Source organism: Hippocampus guttulatus, chromosome 3 (genome assembly GCF_054856545.1).
Source record: "Hippocampus guttulatus isolate MCC_2025c chromosome 3, RoL_Hgut_1.0, whole genome shotgun sequence".
Classification (NCBI taxonomy): Eukaryota; Metazoa; Chordata; class Actinopteri; order Syngnathiformes; family Syngnathidae; genus Hippocampus; species Hippocampus guttulatus.
In genome coordinates, this window is record NC_141263.1 from 22243503 (window position 1) to 22262435 (window position 18933).

At 40.7% G+C, this 18933-nt stretch overlaps 1 protein-coding gene and 2 long non-coding RNA genes across 8 annotated transcripts in view; 1 reads left to right on the forward strand and 2 right to left on the reverse strand.

The window, feature by feature from the left end:
- chd9 (chromodomain helicase DNA binding protein 9) overlaps window positions 1–18933 on the forward strand; it is a 77658-nt gene that overhangs the window by 29751 nt on the left and 28974 nt on the right. For all 5 annotated transcript variants that reach the window (XM_086107440.1, XM_086107441.1, XM_086107442.1 and 2 more), the window contains 6 exons: window positions 1397–1824; window positions 14100–14202; window positions 16922–17068; window positions 18104–18172; window positions 18278–18333; window positions 18752–18869. In XM_086107440.1, the coding sequence (XP_085963566.1) occupies window positions 1397–1824; window positions 14100–14202; window positions 16922–17068; window positions 18104–18172; window positions 18278–18333; window positions 18752–18869 (921 nt within the window). The remainder of the gene's footprint in view (window positions 1–1396; window positions 1825–14099; window positions 14203–16921; window positions 17069–18103; window positions 18173–18277; window positions 18334–18751; window positions 18870–18933) is intronic.
- On the reverse strand, window positions 1458–7451 carry LOC147207862 (uncharacterized). Of its 2 annotated transcripts, none has more exons than XR_015100491.1 (3): window positions 7408–7451; window positions 4763–4924; window positions 1458–1586 (listed from the first exon to the last, which is right to left on the reverse strand). It is a non-coding gene; the product is annotated as an uncharacterized LOC147207862 (long non-coding RNA). The 2 variants fall into 2 exon arrangements; XR_015100490.1 differs by lacking the exon at window positions 7408–7451 and adding an exon at window positions 7000–7084.
- On the reverse strand, window positions 15138–18900 carry LOC147207863 (uncharacterized). Its single transcript, XR_015100488.1, has 2 exons — window positions 18759–18900; window positions 15138–18292 (listed from the first exon to the last, which is right to left on the reverse strand). It is a non-coding gene; the product is annotated as an uncharacterized LOC147207863 (long non-coding RNA).

Below are 18933 nucleotides of genomic sequence, written 5' to 3' on the forward strand. Positions count from 1 at the left end.
TACTTAAATTATACTTTTGAAACTTAATGTGTTCCAATTTAGGATGAAAAAGTACACTTTATATACTTATACTCGAGTATACTTCATAATGTAAACTTTGTTTTTGCTACTTTTTCGTAAGGGTCGTAACACGGTATTGGCCTCATGCCCAAATTTAGACAGGACAGGTTATGGTTACTTAGTTACTCGAGAAAATGGCTGCTTTTTGTTGATATTGAGTCACAAAGGGTCTTGTGTAAATGCCCTCTAAATTTGTATTTAGCTTGCAATATGGAGTGGAATAATAACAGAACTCAGACATGTCGACATGGCCACTAGTCTACACTGCAGGTTGCCCATTTGTGGGTCTATCATCCATGTCGTGACTCCTCACTGCAGTCACGCGATCCATCATTTACATATGATCATGTATCAGCCCGGCCTGGATTATTTACGCCCTCGAGGCCGAATGCTACACTTTACCTTTATGCCCAGTGTGACTTCATTTTAGCTGACTTTTCACGTGGCACACACTTTCAAGGTTACTCCCCCCGCCTGATCCAGATTAATCGGAGTAATGTTGGCTTTTCTCAAGATGAAGGTCTTCCAGGGGCCATTTGAGCAAAGAATTTAATACTGCTTGGGGTGTTTGTTTACATGAATGAACGGTTGGACTACCGCTCTGTTTAATGGTATGTTCAACTGAAGATCATGAGTTTGATTACATTCCTCCTGCAGATCGTATATTGACTGTACTGCTGCCGTGGCCGTGAAGTTGATGCTTAGAAACATCAAATATTCAACCTACATACAGTAGATGTTAATACTTTGTATTTAAAAATCCCACTCTTGGGTAAAACCCTGGAAGCTAGTAGTTGGTCCACATAACTCTTTGTTTCCAAAGTGACACTGGGTCTATGTGAACTGGTGTCAATATCTTTACACAAAGTCGATGCAAAATAAAATGCTTTACAGATCCCCTCGGAGTCCTAAAATTACATATTCCCCAGTATTCTTAAATTCATTTAAGTGCGCCAGTACCAGAAAGCCATTAGCATGGATCTCAGCCATGGCCTAACTGTTGCTAACATACTGGGCAATAGTGTGCCATATTACAGAGCGGATAGTGACGTTTCTTCCATGACTTCTGTTTGCTGGTTCATGCCGGTCACTGCCGCCACTTAGCCTTGAAGCAAGTGGACTGATAAAAGGAAAATGTTCAATCTTAGCCTTCTGAAATTCATGAATGACAGTTTAAAAATAGGGCCATCCTGTGATTGCGTGTCAGTCTGTGTTTCAGTGTTGTATTTGGGAGCTGTTTTTCAGCTGCAGGAAACTTGGTCTCATCTGTAATATGTTTTTGAAATGGAGACATCGACTTTGGCTGATTTCTTTTTTCTTGTTTCTTTATTTAAAGCCTCGAAAGAACACCAATGGTCCCGCGAGCCACGTCCGGGCCCTCAGTCCCGTGATGAAGAGCAGCTCGTCCTCCTCCTCCTCCTCTTCTTCGTCGTCGTCGTCCTCATCATCGTCATCCTCCTCCTCGTCTAGCTCCCCTTCGGAAAAGAGGACGCCGCGGCGGACGCACAACCAGCTGGATGTGACGCCTTTGGACAAGCAGGAAAAGGCCAATCGGATCATATCGGAGGCCATAGCTAAAGCCCGCCAGCGCGGCGAGAAGAACATCCCGAGGATCATGAGCCCCCAGAGCTTCCCTGGGTCGTCGTCTCAGCACAAGAGCCATCAGGAGCATAAAGGAAATGGCAAAGCGCGGTCCAAATTTAAAGCCTCAAGGAAGGCCTGCATTGTCCCTTCTTCCACATCCAAGCAGAAGCCCAAGATCGGGTATGTGCTCCTCATCTTTTACTCCTCTGGTTCAATAGTCAGGCTGCAAAGTTGCCAACCACAAAGTGCTATCGGTTTGATGTTGTGCTTTTCAGAATGTACAATCAGTTAAAAATAAAAGAGAGGTGATCAAGTTGTCTGTAGACCCGGTGAGAATATCCACAGTGATTTTCCAGGCCCACCGATGCAGCCGTCTACATGGGAAATCACCATTACATATATTTACAGAGTATTTGTCCCATGGGTTGTCCAATATCTTCTTTTTAGCTGCTGTTGTCAAGTTCAAAAGTTAAAACCATCAGCACAACACAGCTGTGTGCAGCAGACGGGACAGAAGACCGAGTGAGTGTGAGAGTGCGTATGCGTGGCGTGCATCGAAAAATATTCGGTCGGCCTCTTCAATAGTCTCCGGTTGCACCAGTGTCATGACAAGTTTAGAAATAATAATTAAACATTTAATTAGAGGCCTAAAATGGGGCAAGGACGGATTATTTTTCAAAAGATTATTTTTTGGATAATATTCTACCGTCAGGTCATGCAGACAGTTTTAACAGTCACACACATATACTAACATGCGTGCACACACACACACACACACACACACATTCATACATAAACACTGTATATCTGCTTCACTTTCAGGTGAGGGTTCTTTTGCTGGTATTCAGTGTTGACTTTTTGCCAAACCTGGTGGATTGGTGGTGAGAATTGTGACAATATTTGGACTTATCTGGCCACAGAATGGATTTTGAAAAAACTTCAGGGTTGTCCAGATACTCTCTGGCAAAAGTTGAGACTGGCGGCTTTGTTCTTTTTGTGGGTCAGGGCTCCTTTAGAGCAATCCTATCATGAAAGCCTTGTTGATTGAGTTTTTTTGTGTGTGATGTTTGGGTTGGCTTTTACTCGAATTTCTTCACGGCTCTTGCTGATATTTTAGAAGGTCGACCACTTCTCAGGGTTGTAGCAATTTTCTCTCCATTTGTAAACAATCTGCCTCACGTTAGAACGATGAATCTCAATTTTTTTTTAGGTGATTTTATAGTTTTCCCCAGACACATGTGTTGTCACTACCTTCTTCCTGAGGTCCTTTGAGATTTCGCTTCCTCTTGGAATGACTGAACTGTCTGGGTTCAACTCGGTAAGACTAAAGTGACTTGTTTTTTAATCTATGTTTAGATCAGTGATGCAGAATTTCTTTGGCTAAACCACTCTCGTTTCATTGATCCATTTCAGTGGTTCATTTAACAACCGATTTGTTCCACCTGATTCTACTTGACTGCTTGTTTTAAACAATGCAGCTTAGGCTTCGCTTACTTTTGCACCTACCGGTACATACATTGCTCAACATTGCTCTTTAATTTGGTCTTGTTGGACTGTGAAAATAAACTTTTTTTTTCATGCAAAAATATATGTATAATGCATTATCCTTTGGGTTCTTTCTGACATTTTGTAGAATTTGTGAAAAAAAAGCTTAAGTAGTGCTATAAAGAAAACTGTCCACTGTAATGCAGCCTACCTGTGTCAACAGTATCCCTGCCATCTCGACGGTGGCATTTACACGTCAACTCTGACATGCGACTTATCGCTACTTTTCCACCTGATTATTGTTGAGACGATATTGAATGCCTTCTGCTTCCACTTGATTTATTTTCGGGGTGGTGCAACATTCCTAATTCGTAATGAATGTGAAAATGGGGGCTTTGTCTTGTTGAAATGAGCGCGGTATAAACAGGAGATATACAGTATATATTTTCCCCACAGCACTCTGCTCATATCTGACAACTGCTCTCCAGTCCCATCAATGAATATGAATGTATTGGCAGTGGTAGGTTTTGTAAGAGGTGGCTTAATGCTGATAGATTGTATACAAACCTACCCTTTAATCATGGTATGTACCATATACAAAATTTAGATTTGAGATGAGATTTTTGCTGGTGTTTTTCCAGAGATGGTGGTTTACGGCAGCTCAAAGTTCAGACTTTTATAGCGTGCCGTGACAATAAACCAGGCACGGGCCATCAGAAACGGGCCAGCCGCAAACAAAAGCCGCATTCACAAGTGACACAGTGCTGGCTCGCATATGCAAGCAAGTGTAATTCGCCTTCCCCCCGTTATGGTGGTGTTGAATAGTTGTCGGCCACACCACACACATTTGTATTGGAACAACAGCCAGTGTAGATGCGAAGGCTGAGGCAGCACACAAATGAATGAATGTGGTAATGATGCCGAATTTTCTCCGAGCACGAGTAATTTCTGTCGCGCTCGCTCGCGTTAATTAGTCAAAGTGGGAATGCATCTCAAGGCTCGTCGGGTTTCATCTCGATTGCTGGAATGCTAATTCAGTGTCACTGCTGTAGCCACGTTTTCTTCAAAATTTCAACCAAAGCATTGTTTGATCAACGGATTTATCTTTGAGGCAAAATATTGCAAGATGAGATGGCTTCAGGTGCTTTCCCTCCACAACACCCTGCACTGGAGTTGACGAACAGACCGTTTAATGAAATGCATACCCAATTGGTCTAATTTCTCTCTTTCAAAAGGTAGCACCATGAGGCGTCCTTGTTGCGGGGTAATGAGCTGCGTAACCTATTTTTGTTCGTCAGTGTAACCATGCATGGCCTACATTAGGAAAGAATACAGCCTCCGAATGGAGCTTGCTGTTCCAGGGCCTCCTTGTGTAACAGTCATTATTACATCATAGCATTGTACCCATTTTTTTCTTCTGTTTTACAGCATTTATAGGAAATGACACCCGATGTTGTCGTGAATTAAGCCATGGTGATGGTTCTGGTTATAACCTTCCCGACTTGTGAGTGCCTCTCGCTGTGAGCTGATGGCAAGTTCAGATGTACAAGCTCCCGGTGGGAGTGTGCGAAATGTTGCTTTAAAGGCGCATGGACTCAGTGTTGGCGATTCGTCACACACACAGCTGACTTACCCGATACAATGCGATTTCGCTGTCGCTGCTTGGAAACTGCACATTGCACAGCAGCCATTTTGTTGCGGATTGATTTGAGAAGAGCTGCTGCTTGTCAATCACTTTTGATGGTGCTTCGGTTCCGTTTACCGCAGTCCCTTGGATCAGTTTCTAACGCCGGGTCTGTGGGTCAAATGACGATAGCTGCGTTAGCTGCAAAATAGTGACATCATCCTCCACCAGCCAGACGGTATTTAACTCGCCAATTGATAGGAAGGAAGCATGTCACCGTGAAATGGTATCGTGTGATATGTAGACAATACCGGCAAACAGAAGAACTATTGCGAGTGTTGGTGACATACTGAGGGCTAATTTCGAGCAAAAACTAAAAAATAAAGATACAGTACTTACAACGTGCCACGGGTTTTTTGCCCGTCAGGAGGAAAAGTAAAACTCACCCATCCATGTCGATGCCAAAACTTTAAACCAAAGTATAGAGGTGAACTGAGGCAATAGTTATTCCAAATTTTTTTCGTAAACAGAATTGTTGATTTCACAAGGTTGGTTTCACTCAATATGCTTTTTGTGAGATTTTTCTTTTGGGGGGGTAGATTTTTTTTTAATGTACTGTATATGTGCCTTGGCTCAGTAACGGTTGGGAAACACTGGCATTCATATTCACCAGGACATTCAACAATTATTACATTTTTAGGTATGTTCAGGCCTCCAAAAAGGCAATTACTGTAGATCGTCGGGAGAATAATAATAATAAATAGTGATACCAAGAGGCCTTTTACACTGGTGCCAGATGACCTGATTTTTATTCAGTGAGTTGCAACATCGAAGCCTATTTGTGACGCCAAGTTTGGTGAAAATATTGCATAGGAAGCAGCATAAATGACTGCAATCAGGTTTATAAGATCAAATTTCAGACTTGCTTTGGCCACAGGTCATTCATGTCGAAACAAGACAAAGGAAGGAAGGAAGCTTGCCATAATATAGCTAGCAAGAGCGCCACGGGACAGGGACATTTGAAAATGTTTTCTGAAAAAGGTCAAGGTCTTGTTGTCGTTGCGAATGCCCCGAAGCGATGATCGAGTGATGGCAGCGTGCTTGCCCGTCAAAACTGACTGCTCTTCAAATGTGCTATCGCTAATGAAGACAGCCTGCAAGGATGATGACAAGGAGCCCTGGAGGAGAGTCCTGCTCATTGGCACGCACCATCCAGGCTCGCCCCATCAAATATTAAAGCATTTCAATGGAGGGTGTGCTCTGCCTCCCCTTAAGCAGGCGGCATCCTCCATTCTTGATGATTCGGAAGATCGCATGCGCTCACACTTGGAGTTTCAAATGTCCTTCTTATTGCAACCTCAATTGTCCATGGCATGCTACTGCCATGATAACTTTTTCTTTTTTTTTTTTACAAACGTCAATTTTGTTTTAATATTACAAAGACTTCATGATGTCTGCAGTTCTTCTTGCAGCTCCTTTCAAAAAGTTTCTGAGAAAATACAAGACAAAAATTGTGACAGATGGGCAGCCTACAACTAAGTTGCTTAGTAAATTAAGTGACACAATGAATTGAATTGCATTTTTTTCCTTTCACCGTTGCAATTTAAAATGAAATAAAATTGAACAAAACACATGGAGTGAATTAATGAGTACAGTATTAGAATAAAAAAAACAGATTTATGAAACATAAATGTTTTGGTCTTCTAGGTTCAATTGCGTGAAAATAAAGGCAAATGAACCATGAATTGATATTATTAACCACTTTGATTTGCGATCTCGTAACTTTCACTACAACAAACAAGTGTGGCATAAACATTAGTCAGTGAGTGAGTCAGATTACAACAATAATTTGTGGCTTTTTAATTTCATGAAAAAAATTATATCTAAACATTGACTGCACTTTTTAAGCACTGAATTTAAAAGACACAAAAAAATAATAATAATGACACCCATCGAGTGACTTTTTTTTTTTTCCAAATTCCAGCCGTTGTGATTTGAAGATTACTTTCTACTACAATTTTTTGTCGATTTAAATTAACTGAATCATCCGGGCCTAGTTTTGTTTCATCTGCCCAGAAATGTGTTGCGTGTTCAACAACATGGTAATCATATACCGTTTATTTATTTATTTTTTGGGGCGGGGGGTTGTTTACTTTCTGTTCCAAATGTGAACTGAACTGCGTGACATACCGAACAGTTCAACAACAAAAAACAATGCAGAGTATCTCCCGTCCGTCAGTATTTACCTCTGCGATGCATCCATTTAGTCAAGCACATTTTCTATTTATTTATTTTGCAGCCATCGCGATCTCTGCTTTCTCCGCAGGCTGGAACTTGATTTTCCATGCACGCTACCGGCTGTAAAATAACTGTGTATAATTATCAGATGAGAGCAATGTGCTCCCGCCCCTCTCCTTAATGTTATTATAGTTTTTTTTCTTTTTCTTTTTCCCCCTGATTATAAATATGCTTCTTCCATCATGCTCGGAGCTGTTGAAATGTTTCCTGAGTGCCGGCCTGTTTCCCTAATATGCTGATGCCTCAAAGCGCTCGGAGTAGTGGGAAAAATACAACACAAAATGGTGCATGCGAGTTCAATTACATGATAGAAAATGGAGGTTCAAGTGTAGCCTATATTCCACTGCATACTATACCACAGTATTCCTGTCCCAATCTCCCCGCACGGTTCTGTCTTTGCTCCTGTAATTCAGATTTTTTTTTAATGATTTTATTTCTCTTTTAATCCTTTGCAGGGTGTGTGCATGCCTGCGGGGTGTTGCGTGATACATGCGTGTATGTGCGTCAGACCGAGTGCAGTATCCATTTTTCATCTTGAAAGGTTGAGCCAACCTTATTGTTGTATGACAAAACAACACATGGCTGTATTTCACGCTGTTTGAAGTGCTCTGCATTTTGCTTCTGTGGCTTCAAGACCTGATTGATCAGTTCCATACTAGTGACCAAATTCTTAATAATTAGCCTTTTAACAGACTCTTGGAATTGATGTATTCCATAAATTGACTTGCTCCATACCTAACACAAAGAGAAAAAAGATTTTCCAGATGGAAAGAAATAAAATACTCATAGAATCTTACTCCAGAAGGAACCTGGTGACCAGTCTTGTCACATGACGTCTGAGAAACGAATCTGATGACTGGTTGAAAAAAAATAAATGGTCGCCATCACTTTGCATGCATCATGTTGTTGGAGCTTGTCGCATAAACATATGCCAGCCCATCTATCCCTGCCAAATGAACAGCATGAAACATTATTTTCATTTTATCCCGAGACAAACATACCGTCTGGTCACTCTGTTACATCTGGTAACAGTTTTTGTTTGTTTGTTTGCTTTTTTTTTTTTAGAGAGCAGCGTGGGTCACTACCTTGCAAGGCATTAGGCGTGTTTTTAGGATGAAGAAGGCTTGCTGGGCTCAGTCGAGACATACTCTCCACACACGTTTGACTAATGTAGTTGTTTGTGTTTCAGTGTGGAGGACGAGGGCCCTTTAAAGGAAGTAAATGAGCGGCAAAAAGAATTTGCAAACTGAAGAATCAATCTACCGTGTCAGAATAGATTAGAATGAGAATGCAGGTTGCCAGGAATGAAAGGGCATGCTGAGAGTTGGAAACGAAAAGGTTGTCAAGCGGGTCACAGATTTGAGATCTGGGTAAGAGGAACGCGCAAGGTGACTGATTAACTGATGCAGCAGCGGGCTAATATGCTCTGGTAAATAATCAAAAGGCCAGGTAAAAGTTAAAAGCACTGAACCATGAGCTAGTCGTGTTGTCACGGTATGTTGGATTTTTATTTATTTTTTAATGTACACAAGATTAGTTTGGTGTTAATATGCAAATGAGTCCATTTCTTTTTAATTTGGGGACTATTTGACAGCACGGTGCCAGTGCCTTATTTTATTATTCTGTTGAAGAGGTTTGAAAAATATTAAGCACGAGAAACAAGAATCACACTCCCAATGTGTTGTAATCATAGATTTTGTGCCGACTTAACAGTCAATTAACTCATTCACTCCCAAAGACGTTTTTAAACGTATTTTCAGACTTGGTCCAGAATTGGCTGGTACTGAATGAGTTAATTAAATCATTTGTTGCTTGCTGTCTCATTGACAGCTCCCCATTGCTATAGGAGAGTTGCCACAGCAATGGTCTGTGTGGAACAATGTTCCGTAGCTGACAGCATGTTGTCAAATAAACAATGCTCCTGCTGGTAGCAGCCAAGTTGTGCACCGCATTTTCCCTCCAAGTTTTCAAGTGGCCTTTGGTTTATAACGCTACGGACGTGCAGAGATTCGAGGCTTAAGAATTAGTCGTCACATGGCACAAAAGGGCACGCTCGGTTGCTGCCGTATTGACTGTTCTTCAGTTGACTGTTTTGCATGTTTGTCCCAGAGGTGTTTTTCCATGCAAATATTTACAGTGAATCCCCATTTATCGCGAGGGATGCATTCCACCCTACGTCAAAATAGCTGAAAATATGCGACAGAGAGCCCATATAAAAAAAACTTGGTTTTAATAGTTTGACCCGTCATACACTGTAAACACATTCAGACTTGTTAAAAAAAATAATTTAAACACACTTCACTTGTGTTTGAAGGCAAAACAAATTGCAAGCATAAATTCTACACATAATTGTAGATGTAAAATATAAAATCAAGTCAACTTTATTTTCTAGAACACTTTAAAACAGCCACATCTGCATACAAAGTGCTTTACATAAAGTAAAGAAAAAATCAGACATAAAAATAAAGATAATAAATCAAATTAATAAATTAAAGTTGAAAGCCTTGCAATAAAAAAGTGTGTGTGTGTGTATTAGATATGTGCCTTTAAGAGGCGGGGCCTGGTGGGGTGTTGGTTGTTGGCTAGTCTGCGCGTGAGTGACTGGGTGTGAGCCATGGTCGACAGCAGCTCTTGCTTCCGTGTGCTCATCGACTGCAGATTAGGGCTGGGCAATAAATCAAAATGTCAACGTTTTGGCTCACGATCATAAAAACACTGTAATCAAAGAAAAATGATTAATTTGCTGAACAGCAGAGTGTGTATTTGGAAGTTCCTAAATTGTGAAATGACCATGAATGCACTGTGTTGCTTTCAACAAGCGCATCTTTATTCTGCCACCCCGTCAGTGACCTTAAGATGTTTCATGAAAAATGAAAATGTAAAACTAAACACACAACAAAAAGAATTACACACATTTTATATTTAAATACAAGACATACTTCTTTTTAGAAAAACATCGCTAGTGCGAATGCTTACAGTCAATGGGAATTCCCATTGACGACCTCCTCGAAAATGAGCACTTTGTTCCAGGAGTGATATCCCTTTAAATAACGAATACTCACCCACAAGTGCTGTATTAAGTCGACCACACTCACCGTCTTTTATAATTCTTAATCTCTGAAAATCAAGTTTTATTCATTAAATTCAATTGCGGCGTTCGTCTTCTGCTCTTTTTTTATATTTTGGTGTATTCACACCTATAGTGGTCCACTTTAATTGAACCAGGCTTTTTTTTCCCCCCACACTGGACCGGCCTTTTATGCAGGTGTGAATATACGCACACAAATTTAAGTGTGGATGAAACGACCAGGCTGTGACCCACTTTCTGGACTGGTCTTGATGGACTCGGTGCGGTTCGCTACAGGTGTGAATACAAACCACTGCCGATCTGCACCAGCAACAGGATAAATGAACCTTTTGGGGCTGAACAAGTCACCATAGCCAGGCATCGTGGGAAAAAAAATAGAACACGGTGAATATCTGATCCTCCTTCTTATTTTTAGCCACGTTGCTGCCAGCATGTTGTTGGTCAGGACACACAGAGCACACGCTCTTGCGGGTTCCTGCCTTCATTCACGGATGCAGGTACAAAATGTAGTCATATAGCACCGCAAAACAGACATTGAATGAGCTGCTCTCAACAGTCAAAATTATTTTGCAGCTCTAATAGCACAAATATGAAGGGCCGAAATGTAACATGTAGGAATTCCACATTTTCCTCCATTTCCGGCTTCGTGCTCGGTGTGCTGCCCCCGTTATTTGTGTCAAATGCCTTATTTCAGATACTTGTTGAATACAGACTGGGAAAGGTAGATCTACTGATTCAACTCGTGTAATGAAATAAATGATAAAAATCCCAGAATCTGTTGTTGAAGCTGCTTCAACCGTGTATTCGTGTTTAATCTGCTGAGCCAGTGCCCGGCAACACTCTTATTCCACCAGAAATATTTTGATGAGTCGGATTATTCTCTATAACCTTTGTGGGTGTCAAAGCTGGTAGACTTCATGTCACCCTGACATGGCACATTTCTCAATGCTCGCTATTCGGGGCTCAAGACCAGGCACGTGCGGAGTTGCATTTTGCACAGGAAGTGACGTCACTGCCGGGGCTGCAAAACCCCGGCTCTCAAGGGCATGTTGCGTGGCAACCATAATGTGTCATTGTCAGATGGTTTGTGAAATGTAATATCATGATGAGGGGGAAGGGAAGGCAAAGGAAGGGGAGGGGCCAACAGAAGGAGGAGGCAGCTCTTTATAGCACTGCACCGGTGCACGAATAGGCTTTTTCTTCACACTTTGCACAACCAGAGAATACATCCAGCGTCCATATTTCAGAGCCACTACCCATGACCCTGGCTTGCCAGGGTGGCGCTGCAAAATGCGATACCAAAGTCGCTGTGTTCCTGCCCCCTATCCCCACCTGTCTGAAGAATTTCTGTTTTGCTTTTTACAAACAGAAGCACATCAAACAACAAAAAGAACAGGCAGGTTCACGTTTTTCTGGTCTGTTGGTCGTTTGTTTTAGTTGAAGTGCAGAAAACACTGCAATTAACCCACACCGTCCACCCCCACCACACACCCATGCACATACACACCAGAGGGGGGGGGGGATGCTTGCTATTGCCTTTTTTTTATATGGTACTTTTTTGGGGGGGGGGGCACATTGTCTACATTTCAGAAATCTTGATTTGACACACCACCGAACAAAAATGATACAATATTTGTGACACATTTTGAGTCAAATTGGATCACCTGCGACTGATTGTCTTTAATATGAAACATAAGAGTGTTTGGGAATGACCAAGGCACTGCATTCTGTTGCACCTTTGACACCGCCTGCAAAAGAACAGCATTATTCCTCCATCTTTCTTTGCCAATGACCTGTTATTTTTCTCCCTTAAGAGGTAGTATGAAGGGTGTTACGCCACCTGTGTTTGTGGGAATTCCACTAAGGAAAAGGCGGTATTTAACTGATGTTTTTTTTTTACTCTCACTTCTCCCGCCTTGTTGCCGTTGTCCAATGAGTATTTTATAGACATACTTAACCCTAGTGCTCACTGACTTCCTTTAGCCCCAAGATTCTTTTTATATGCAGTGCAAGTCCAAAAGTCAACATTAACAAGGTGAGGATGCTAATGACCTCACATTAATGCAGCTTCACTGTAAGACGTACATTCTGTATTTATTGTTGTCACACCATGATGTGCTGAGCAGTGAGGACAGAGACGCACATATTTGCTGCCAAGTCGTCTTCTTTATTGTTCCTTGGTCATCAATGAAAGCCACTTATGGAGGTCATCCTTAAAATTTCGTGACAAATTAACAAGAGCAGCTACCAGCAAGCGTGGGAATCCTTTTGTCTCCCCCTCACAGATCCCCCCCCCCTCACAGACCCCCCCTCTCCATCCCCCCTTCCTCTTTCAAGGGAGTCTACTGACATCGCAGTTACCCTTCTCAACGAGCCCTCTGGGACCACGCTGCATCAACGCCTTCATTTTTGCTCACCAACTCGTGGCCACACTTAGTGGTATCTTTCTGCAATTTACGTCACAGACACAGACAGACAATAAGTCTGCCGATGAGCGAGGACTACAAATTCAACGCATTCAATGGTGGCATATGAAGTCAAATTTGCTGCTGCCTATGTTAGCATTTTAATGCCTGCCGCCTCATCTTTTTCTGCTTGTGTGGCTGCACTTACAGTGTGTACAGTATGAAGACACCTAATTACTAAGAGACTAACCTTTTGTAAATCTTCAGCACTCTCAAATATGCTCATCACTTGTCATGTTGCGAATATGCGTTAAATTCTGAGCGCAGTCATTCCTTCGGTGGCTGTGCAGTACAAACTTGGGAAATTTCTACCGTACCCGTGTGCAATTACCTAAAAAGCCATGCCGACAACCTGACAGATGTATTTTCCCCGGACAGAACAGCTCGGTGTCGTTATTTAAATTCCCATGTGTTTTGTCTTATATGCAAATGTAGCTGCTGTTTAAAGTTGAAACGCAAATCAATGTAGGCTTTTGTTGACTAGCAGGAAGTACGTGCTTCGATGTCTGTCAGCTGTCAAAGTTGAGGGAACGTCTCAATTCGTCACCATTATGAAACCAGGTTTTTTTTTTTAAATTATTAATTCAAATTTGACAGGCTTGTCAGCAACGCTCTTCTCTGCTGTGTGTCAAATACATTTTCGTTTTCAACTTACAGGCGCTTTAAGCTGAGCAAACATTTTGAAGGCAGCGCTATGTGGTTGTTTTTCAATACACCATGTGTTCTATTTCTTTTGTGCTTTGACTGTAACGTTCACCTGGGAGTGGCTACATACAGCGTGAAGCCTCTTGTTTTTGTGCTGCTTATTGTGAAGTGAGTTTGAGTTCATGGCCACCGTACAAAAAGGATGGAGAATTATGGACAAAAATAACAATCCTGATCATTTTGATTGAAATCACGGTTAATAAAAAACGATTATTAATTGATTTTAAATGTATCATGTATTCAACTACCCAATCAAAACTACTCCAAACTACCAACATAGCCTCATGACCATTCATCCAAGCACCTTGAACACTCTACTCAGTCAAGTACAAGTACAAAATGACCTGCATTTTCATTCTGCTGCAGCCACATATTTGCTGCATCCACATCTTTTTGCTGCATTGCATCTTTGCACACATTCAAACCGCGAATACGTTTCTCCCTTATATCTTTATCTCATTTATTTTATCTTGTTTTGTCATTTTATTTTTATTTTCACAAGTCTTGCGACTTTCTGGGCTAACCTGGGATCTCGGGTATCGTATGTTGTGCCTGTATCTCAAGTCACGTGTCGTGATATCGTACCCTTTGCGCATAACTCCAAATACACCTAACAGTTTTTTTACAAAAAGCATTTGTGCGTCATGCTATATGGAGGACTTTTCAGTTACAAACCACAGTGCCGTTTGCTACTTAGAGTACAAAATATAATCAGCGCGGTTATCAGTCATCACTCTGATCTTTTTCCGCACATGAACTAAATAGATGGTTGTTGTTTTTCCTCCCTCAGGAAAATTGTCATCAAGATTGGGAAGAAGAAGAAGCGAAAGCCCGACTCTTCCGAGGAGGAGTCAGACGAGGACCCTCCGCCTCGACACACTTCAAGAGACTCGGTAAGAAACCGGTATTATCAGAAAAAAGGATTGCAGATGGGTCAATCTTTCCAAATCCAGCGTGGATACATTTGGACCTAAATTGTGGCCGAATAAGTAATTCATGGAATATTTGCTACAGATAGGAACCAGGTAGTTTGCAGGTAAATAGAGTGGTAATGGAATGAAGTTATTCGGCATTGTGTTGTTAATGTTGTTTAATCTGGTCCACTTTTAGTTTGCTTAACCTTCATCCTTCCTGCTCTGGCTTTGAAAACGCTTTCTGACTAAAGAAAACAACTTGGTTGTTTGTGTTTAAACACCATTTTCGAAATTTGTGTCTTGTGCAAGTATTTCCATTCAGTGGTCTGTAAAAACAAAGAAAATGCACTTGCTTGTTGGGCTTCAGAGCCTAAACAATGCCTAACGCCCTAAACAGCGTTTGAAAATGCTAAATTCTCGTCATTGCAATTGTACTTAGTTCCCTTTTCAATTCACATTTGTGGTTGCACATAAAGGACCTACGTGACCGAATACATTTTACACCTCTTGCATTTCTGTTAACATGTATTTCACATAAAGCGGGGTACAAACAAACAAAATTGGTAAAAGTCTTAACCTCGAACTTTTGGGGGGGCTCTTCATATACCGCACGTTTAATTACTTGCCATAGATGATATGGAACAGGTTTAACATTTACAATAGTTGGGCCCGACTGCTTTTTTGAGCAGCTCCGGGAGGAAAAAAATCACCCTTAATGCACTGAGTGCTACAGGATAATAACTCAGATTAATCTTTTGTAAACATCCGCAAGTCGGGCCTATGCTGACGGAGGAAACATGATCAAACTAGTGCTGTTTATCAGTATGCAGATACCTCTCAGCAGGCGGAGCTCTTGAATGCACATTCTGATCTCTTTTGATGCCATCAATGAGGTCAAAGCAAGTCAAGTCAAGTCAAGTCAACAGTATTTATAGAGCACTTTCAAACAGCCATCGCTGCATACAAAGTGCTGTACATGGAGCAATTTAACATGCACAATAAACAGTAAGACAAATCGGTAATAAAGGCGGTAGAAAGCACCAAACAGTAAAACCAAGAACAAATCTGCAAAGCAAGGCCAACAGCACCTTCTCATCAAATAAAACAAAGAATGTGCTGACAGTGGAATTTTTAGTTGGACACCTTTTTTTTTTTTAAATTGAATAATAGAAGCAATGAACACGCAGTATTTTAATGCACCCCCAACTTTATCCACATTAGCCCAAGAATGAAAAGGATTCAAATTCATATGTTGAGTTTTACAACATGAAGTGGTGTCATCTTCATTTCATGACTTCCTCCTTAACATAACACTTCCTATAAACACTGCACGCAACGTGCCTAATAAAAAAAAACAAACAAAAAAAACCCCCAACATATCATGGGACATTGTTCACATTATTGTTCAATAAAATAATCACCTTTATGTATCATTGTGAATGGACAACATGATGCTCAGCGCTGACATTTTGTCAGTCTGTGACGTAATTGACTTCTAGTCAGTTTAGTTGGAGATGTGAGGGTTTATCGTTTCAAGGGAGGAATTTTATTGTTTCACCAACTTAATTAACCTTGTCTCAGTGGCATTTCTTTTTAATTAACAACATATCATTATGAGTAGGGTCTTGTGTGTTGATGCTGCAAGCAGTCACCCACACGTATGTTACTTATAAATATCATGGTCAGGAAGGAAATGAACAGAAAAACAATTTTTGCCACATTTATTGTTTATTCATCGTAAATTCAGGATCGTGAGAAGCCACGGTGACATATACTTAGCAGTACGATTAAAAATAAAACCCAAACAAATAAACTCAACAGTTATTGGTTATATTATTGATTATATACAGTGAAACCTCGAAAATCTGTCCAGGGATGCTGTCGCCTTCTTAAACTGAAGGCAAATTTTTGAAGTATAATTTTATATGCTGTTTGTTTGTTTGTTTGTTTGTTTGTTTGTTTATTGAACATAAAACATATATACAGTAATAATTTGACAGAAAATAAGGTAGATAAAAAAAGTAAAAAGAAAGAAATCAATCTTCATTCAACACAGTTATTATGTTCAAGGGAGTAGGAAGAAGTAAAAAACTTATCTAGTCCTACCCCGTTATGTGATTGTATCTAATAAATCATTTTTATATCAATCAGAAAAGAAAAAAGTAAGAAGAAAGAAGTCTCCATTAAGGCTCATACTTTACCCTTAACCGTGATATTTTTACAACTTTTGGTTTGTATCGGGATTATATACTTCCACACCCTGACACTCTTGTGTCAATTTTCTCTTGTATTCATAATGGATATTTATATACCTTTCTCTATTTATCAACTTAGTTCTGATTTATCATTATATTTAATGTTTTGAATTTATCATTTTAACTCTGATTGATGTAGGTTGTTTGTACTATTTTTTTGAATTTGTTTTTGAACTCGGCAAACATTGTCAAACAATAGAAAGCCAAAATAAGTAAACTTCTCTTAATATAAAAGCCAAAACAAAAGTCCTATAATTGCTAACATCCTAACAGTTGGCATGTTAATTTATAGCAAGGTGGCAACCTGAATAGAGAAAGTACTAAGGCCAATTGGGTTTTACATCATTCCCTAGAGTCGGGTACTATTTCAAATGTCATTTAAAAAAAAAAGCCAAGGTGCTAACCGTTGGAATAATTATTTTTTGTATATCTTTGCGTTTCAGAAGAGACGCTCTAATCGTCAGGTGAAGAGGAAGAAGTACGCCGAGGAACTGGAGGCCAGGCTGTCAGACGAGGATGGCAAGGTGATCGTCAAAGCCAAGAAGGCCAACACGGTGGCGTCCAAGCAGCCTGCGGTGCAGCTCTTTGTGGTGAGTACTTGCCACTTCTGTCACTGTGTTGTCATGCATTTTCACATTTGGAACTGTCATACATAGTGTTAAAATAAGTTAAGTAAGCGAGTCAACATAATGCGTCACACTTGGACCTTCTTGAGGGGGAAGTCAACTCCCAAATTTTTTCGACAATAATATGTTCTATGCAGCCCCACTAGTTGAAAGAAGGCATTCTGAATAATATTGTGAATGTGGAACATGAGTTAAGCAGTAAAATCCACCTATTTTTGCTATCACCACCTATCTTGGGAGCGGACATTTTGCTCTCTGTTGTTGACTGAAAATGACATCACAGTTGCGCAGGGTTCAGGTAACGACCAATCATAGCTCAGCTTCACAAAAATAGGTTAGCCGTGCGTGATTGGTCGTTACCTGAGCCCTGAGCAACTGTGAGGCCACTTTCAACTTCCAAAAACAGGTGAGCTATGATTGGTCGTTACCTAAGCCCTGAATAATTGTGAGGTCATTTTCACCTGATCGAGTGGCAAAATGGCCGCTCCCTCCGATGCCTAAAAAGGCTGGATATTGCTGCTTAATTCACATTCCACGAACATAATATTAATCAGAATGCCGTGCGAAGACTAGTGAAGGCATATAGAACATATTATTGTAAAGAAAATTTCAGGGTTGACTTCCCCTTTAACTATCTTGCGTTGTGTAAAAAATAAGTTACTCTCCGTAGAAGACTCGATAAAGCCCAAGTAAAACAACTCACTCATTGATGGCATAAGGTTTATAGGAAGGAGTGAGGAGAGGGAATTGTTGAAAGCGAGGCAACTTGATAGTGAAATACATTCTTTAGGGGGTTGCTACTTTTAATAAGAGCTCAATTCCAAGGCACAATGTTCCAATCTCCATAAATTATTAATAGTCCAAAATCACAATTTCACCCGAGGGTTTTTTTTTTACGACCTGTGTGAATTATGGTCGCCTCCAAGCACAGATTCCAGATATAGAAACAAACTCTCGTATGAGTACTGACCATCGTTTTTTTCTCATCTCCATCTGAAGGAAAACCCCAGTGAAGAAGACGCCGCTGTCGTCGACAAAATCATGTCCTCTCGCGTCGTCAAGAAAGAGGTAACGCTCCGCTCTTTCCTTCTTGATCTGCGGTGATGTGTCTGATGCCTGTCATCTGTGTGGTAAATTGTCTCTTTATTTCTTCTTTCTTTATAACACGTGTAGGTTTCTCCGGGTGTGCTGGTTGAAGTGGAAGAATTTTTTGTCAAGTACAAAAACTAGTAAGTTCTTCCAGTGCTTTTTTTTTGTTTATTTTTGTGCTCGACACTTGAGTAGTGTGAATCGTTTGTGAAAAATGTTGTTTTGAAAAACAATATTTCTATCATTGCTGTCCGATGAAAATAATTTTTCTTTTGTGCCAAATTTAGTTGAATCAAAATGCGTGGAATGCGTGTTGGCTTTATCTGTATCAAGACAGCGAACATTGTAGTCAACTCCTCAACAAGGAAAGTCTGATTTGAGATTACCGGTAGTTTTATTTCCAAATAAATCTCGTTGCTTTAGGATGCTTAATGTGATGAAACCAATAATCACAATCATTTTGGTCATGATCATCTTGATGTGACATTTTCATACTCTTTTGTTACTAATTAGGACTGCTGTGTGTGCTTCTCCGTGCGTGTCTATGTGTGTGTGTAGCTCCTACCTCCATTGCGAGTGGGCCACGGAGGGCCAACTGGAAAAGGACAAGAGGATCCAGCAGAAGATCAAACGCTTCAAGATGAAACAGGCGCAGCGGGCACTCTTCTTCGCCGACGTAAGGCCGACGTACACTCTAACGCGTGTGCGTGCATGTGTGTGTTACCTACTGCGCGCTTACA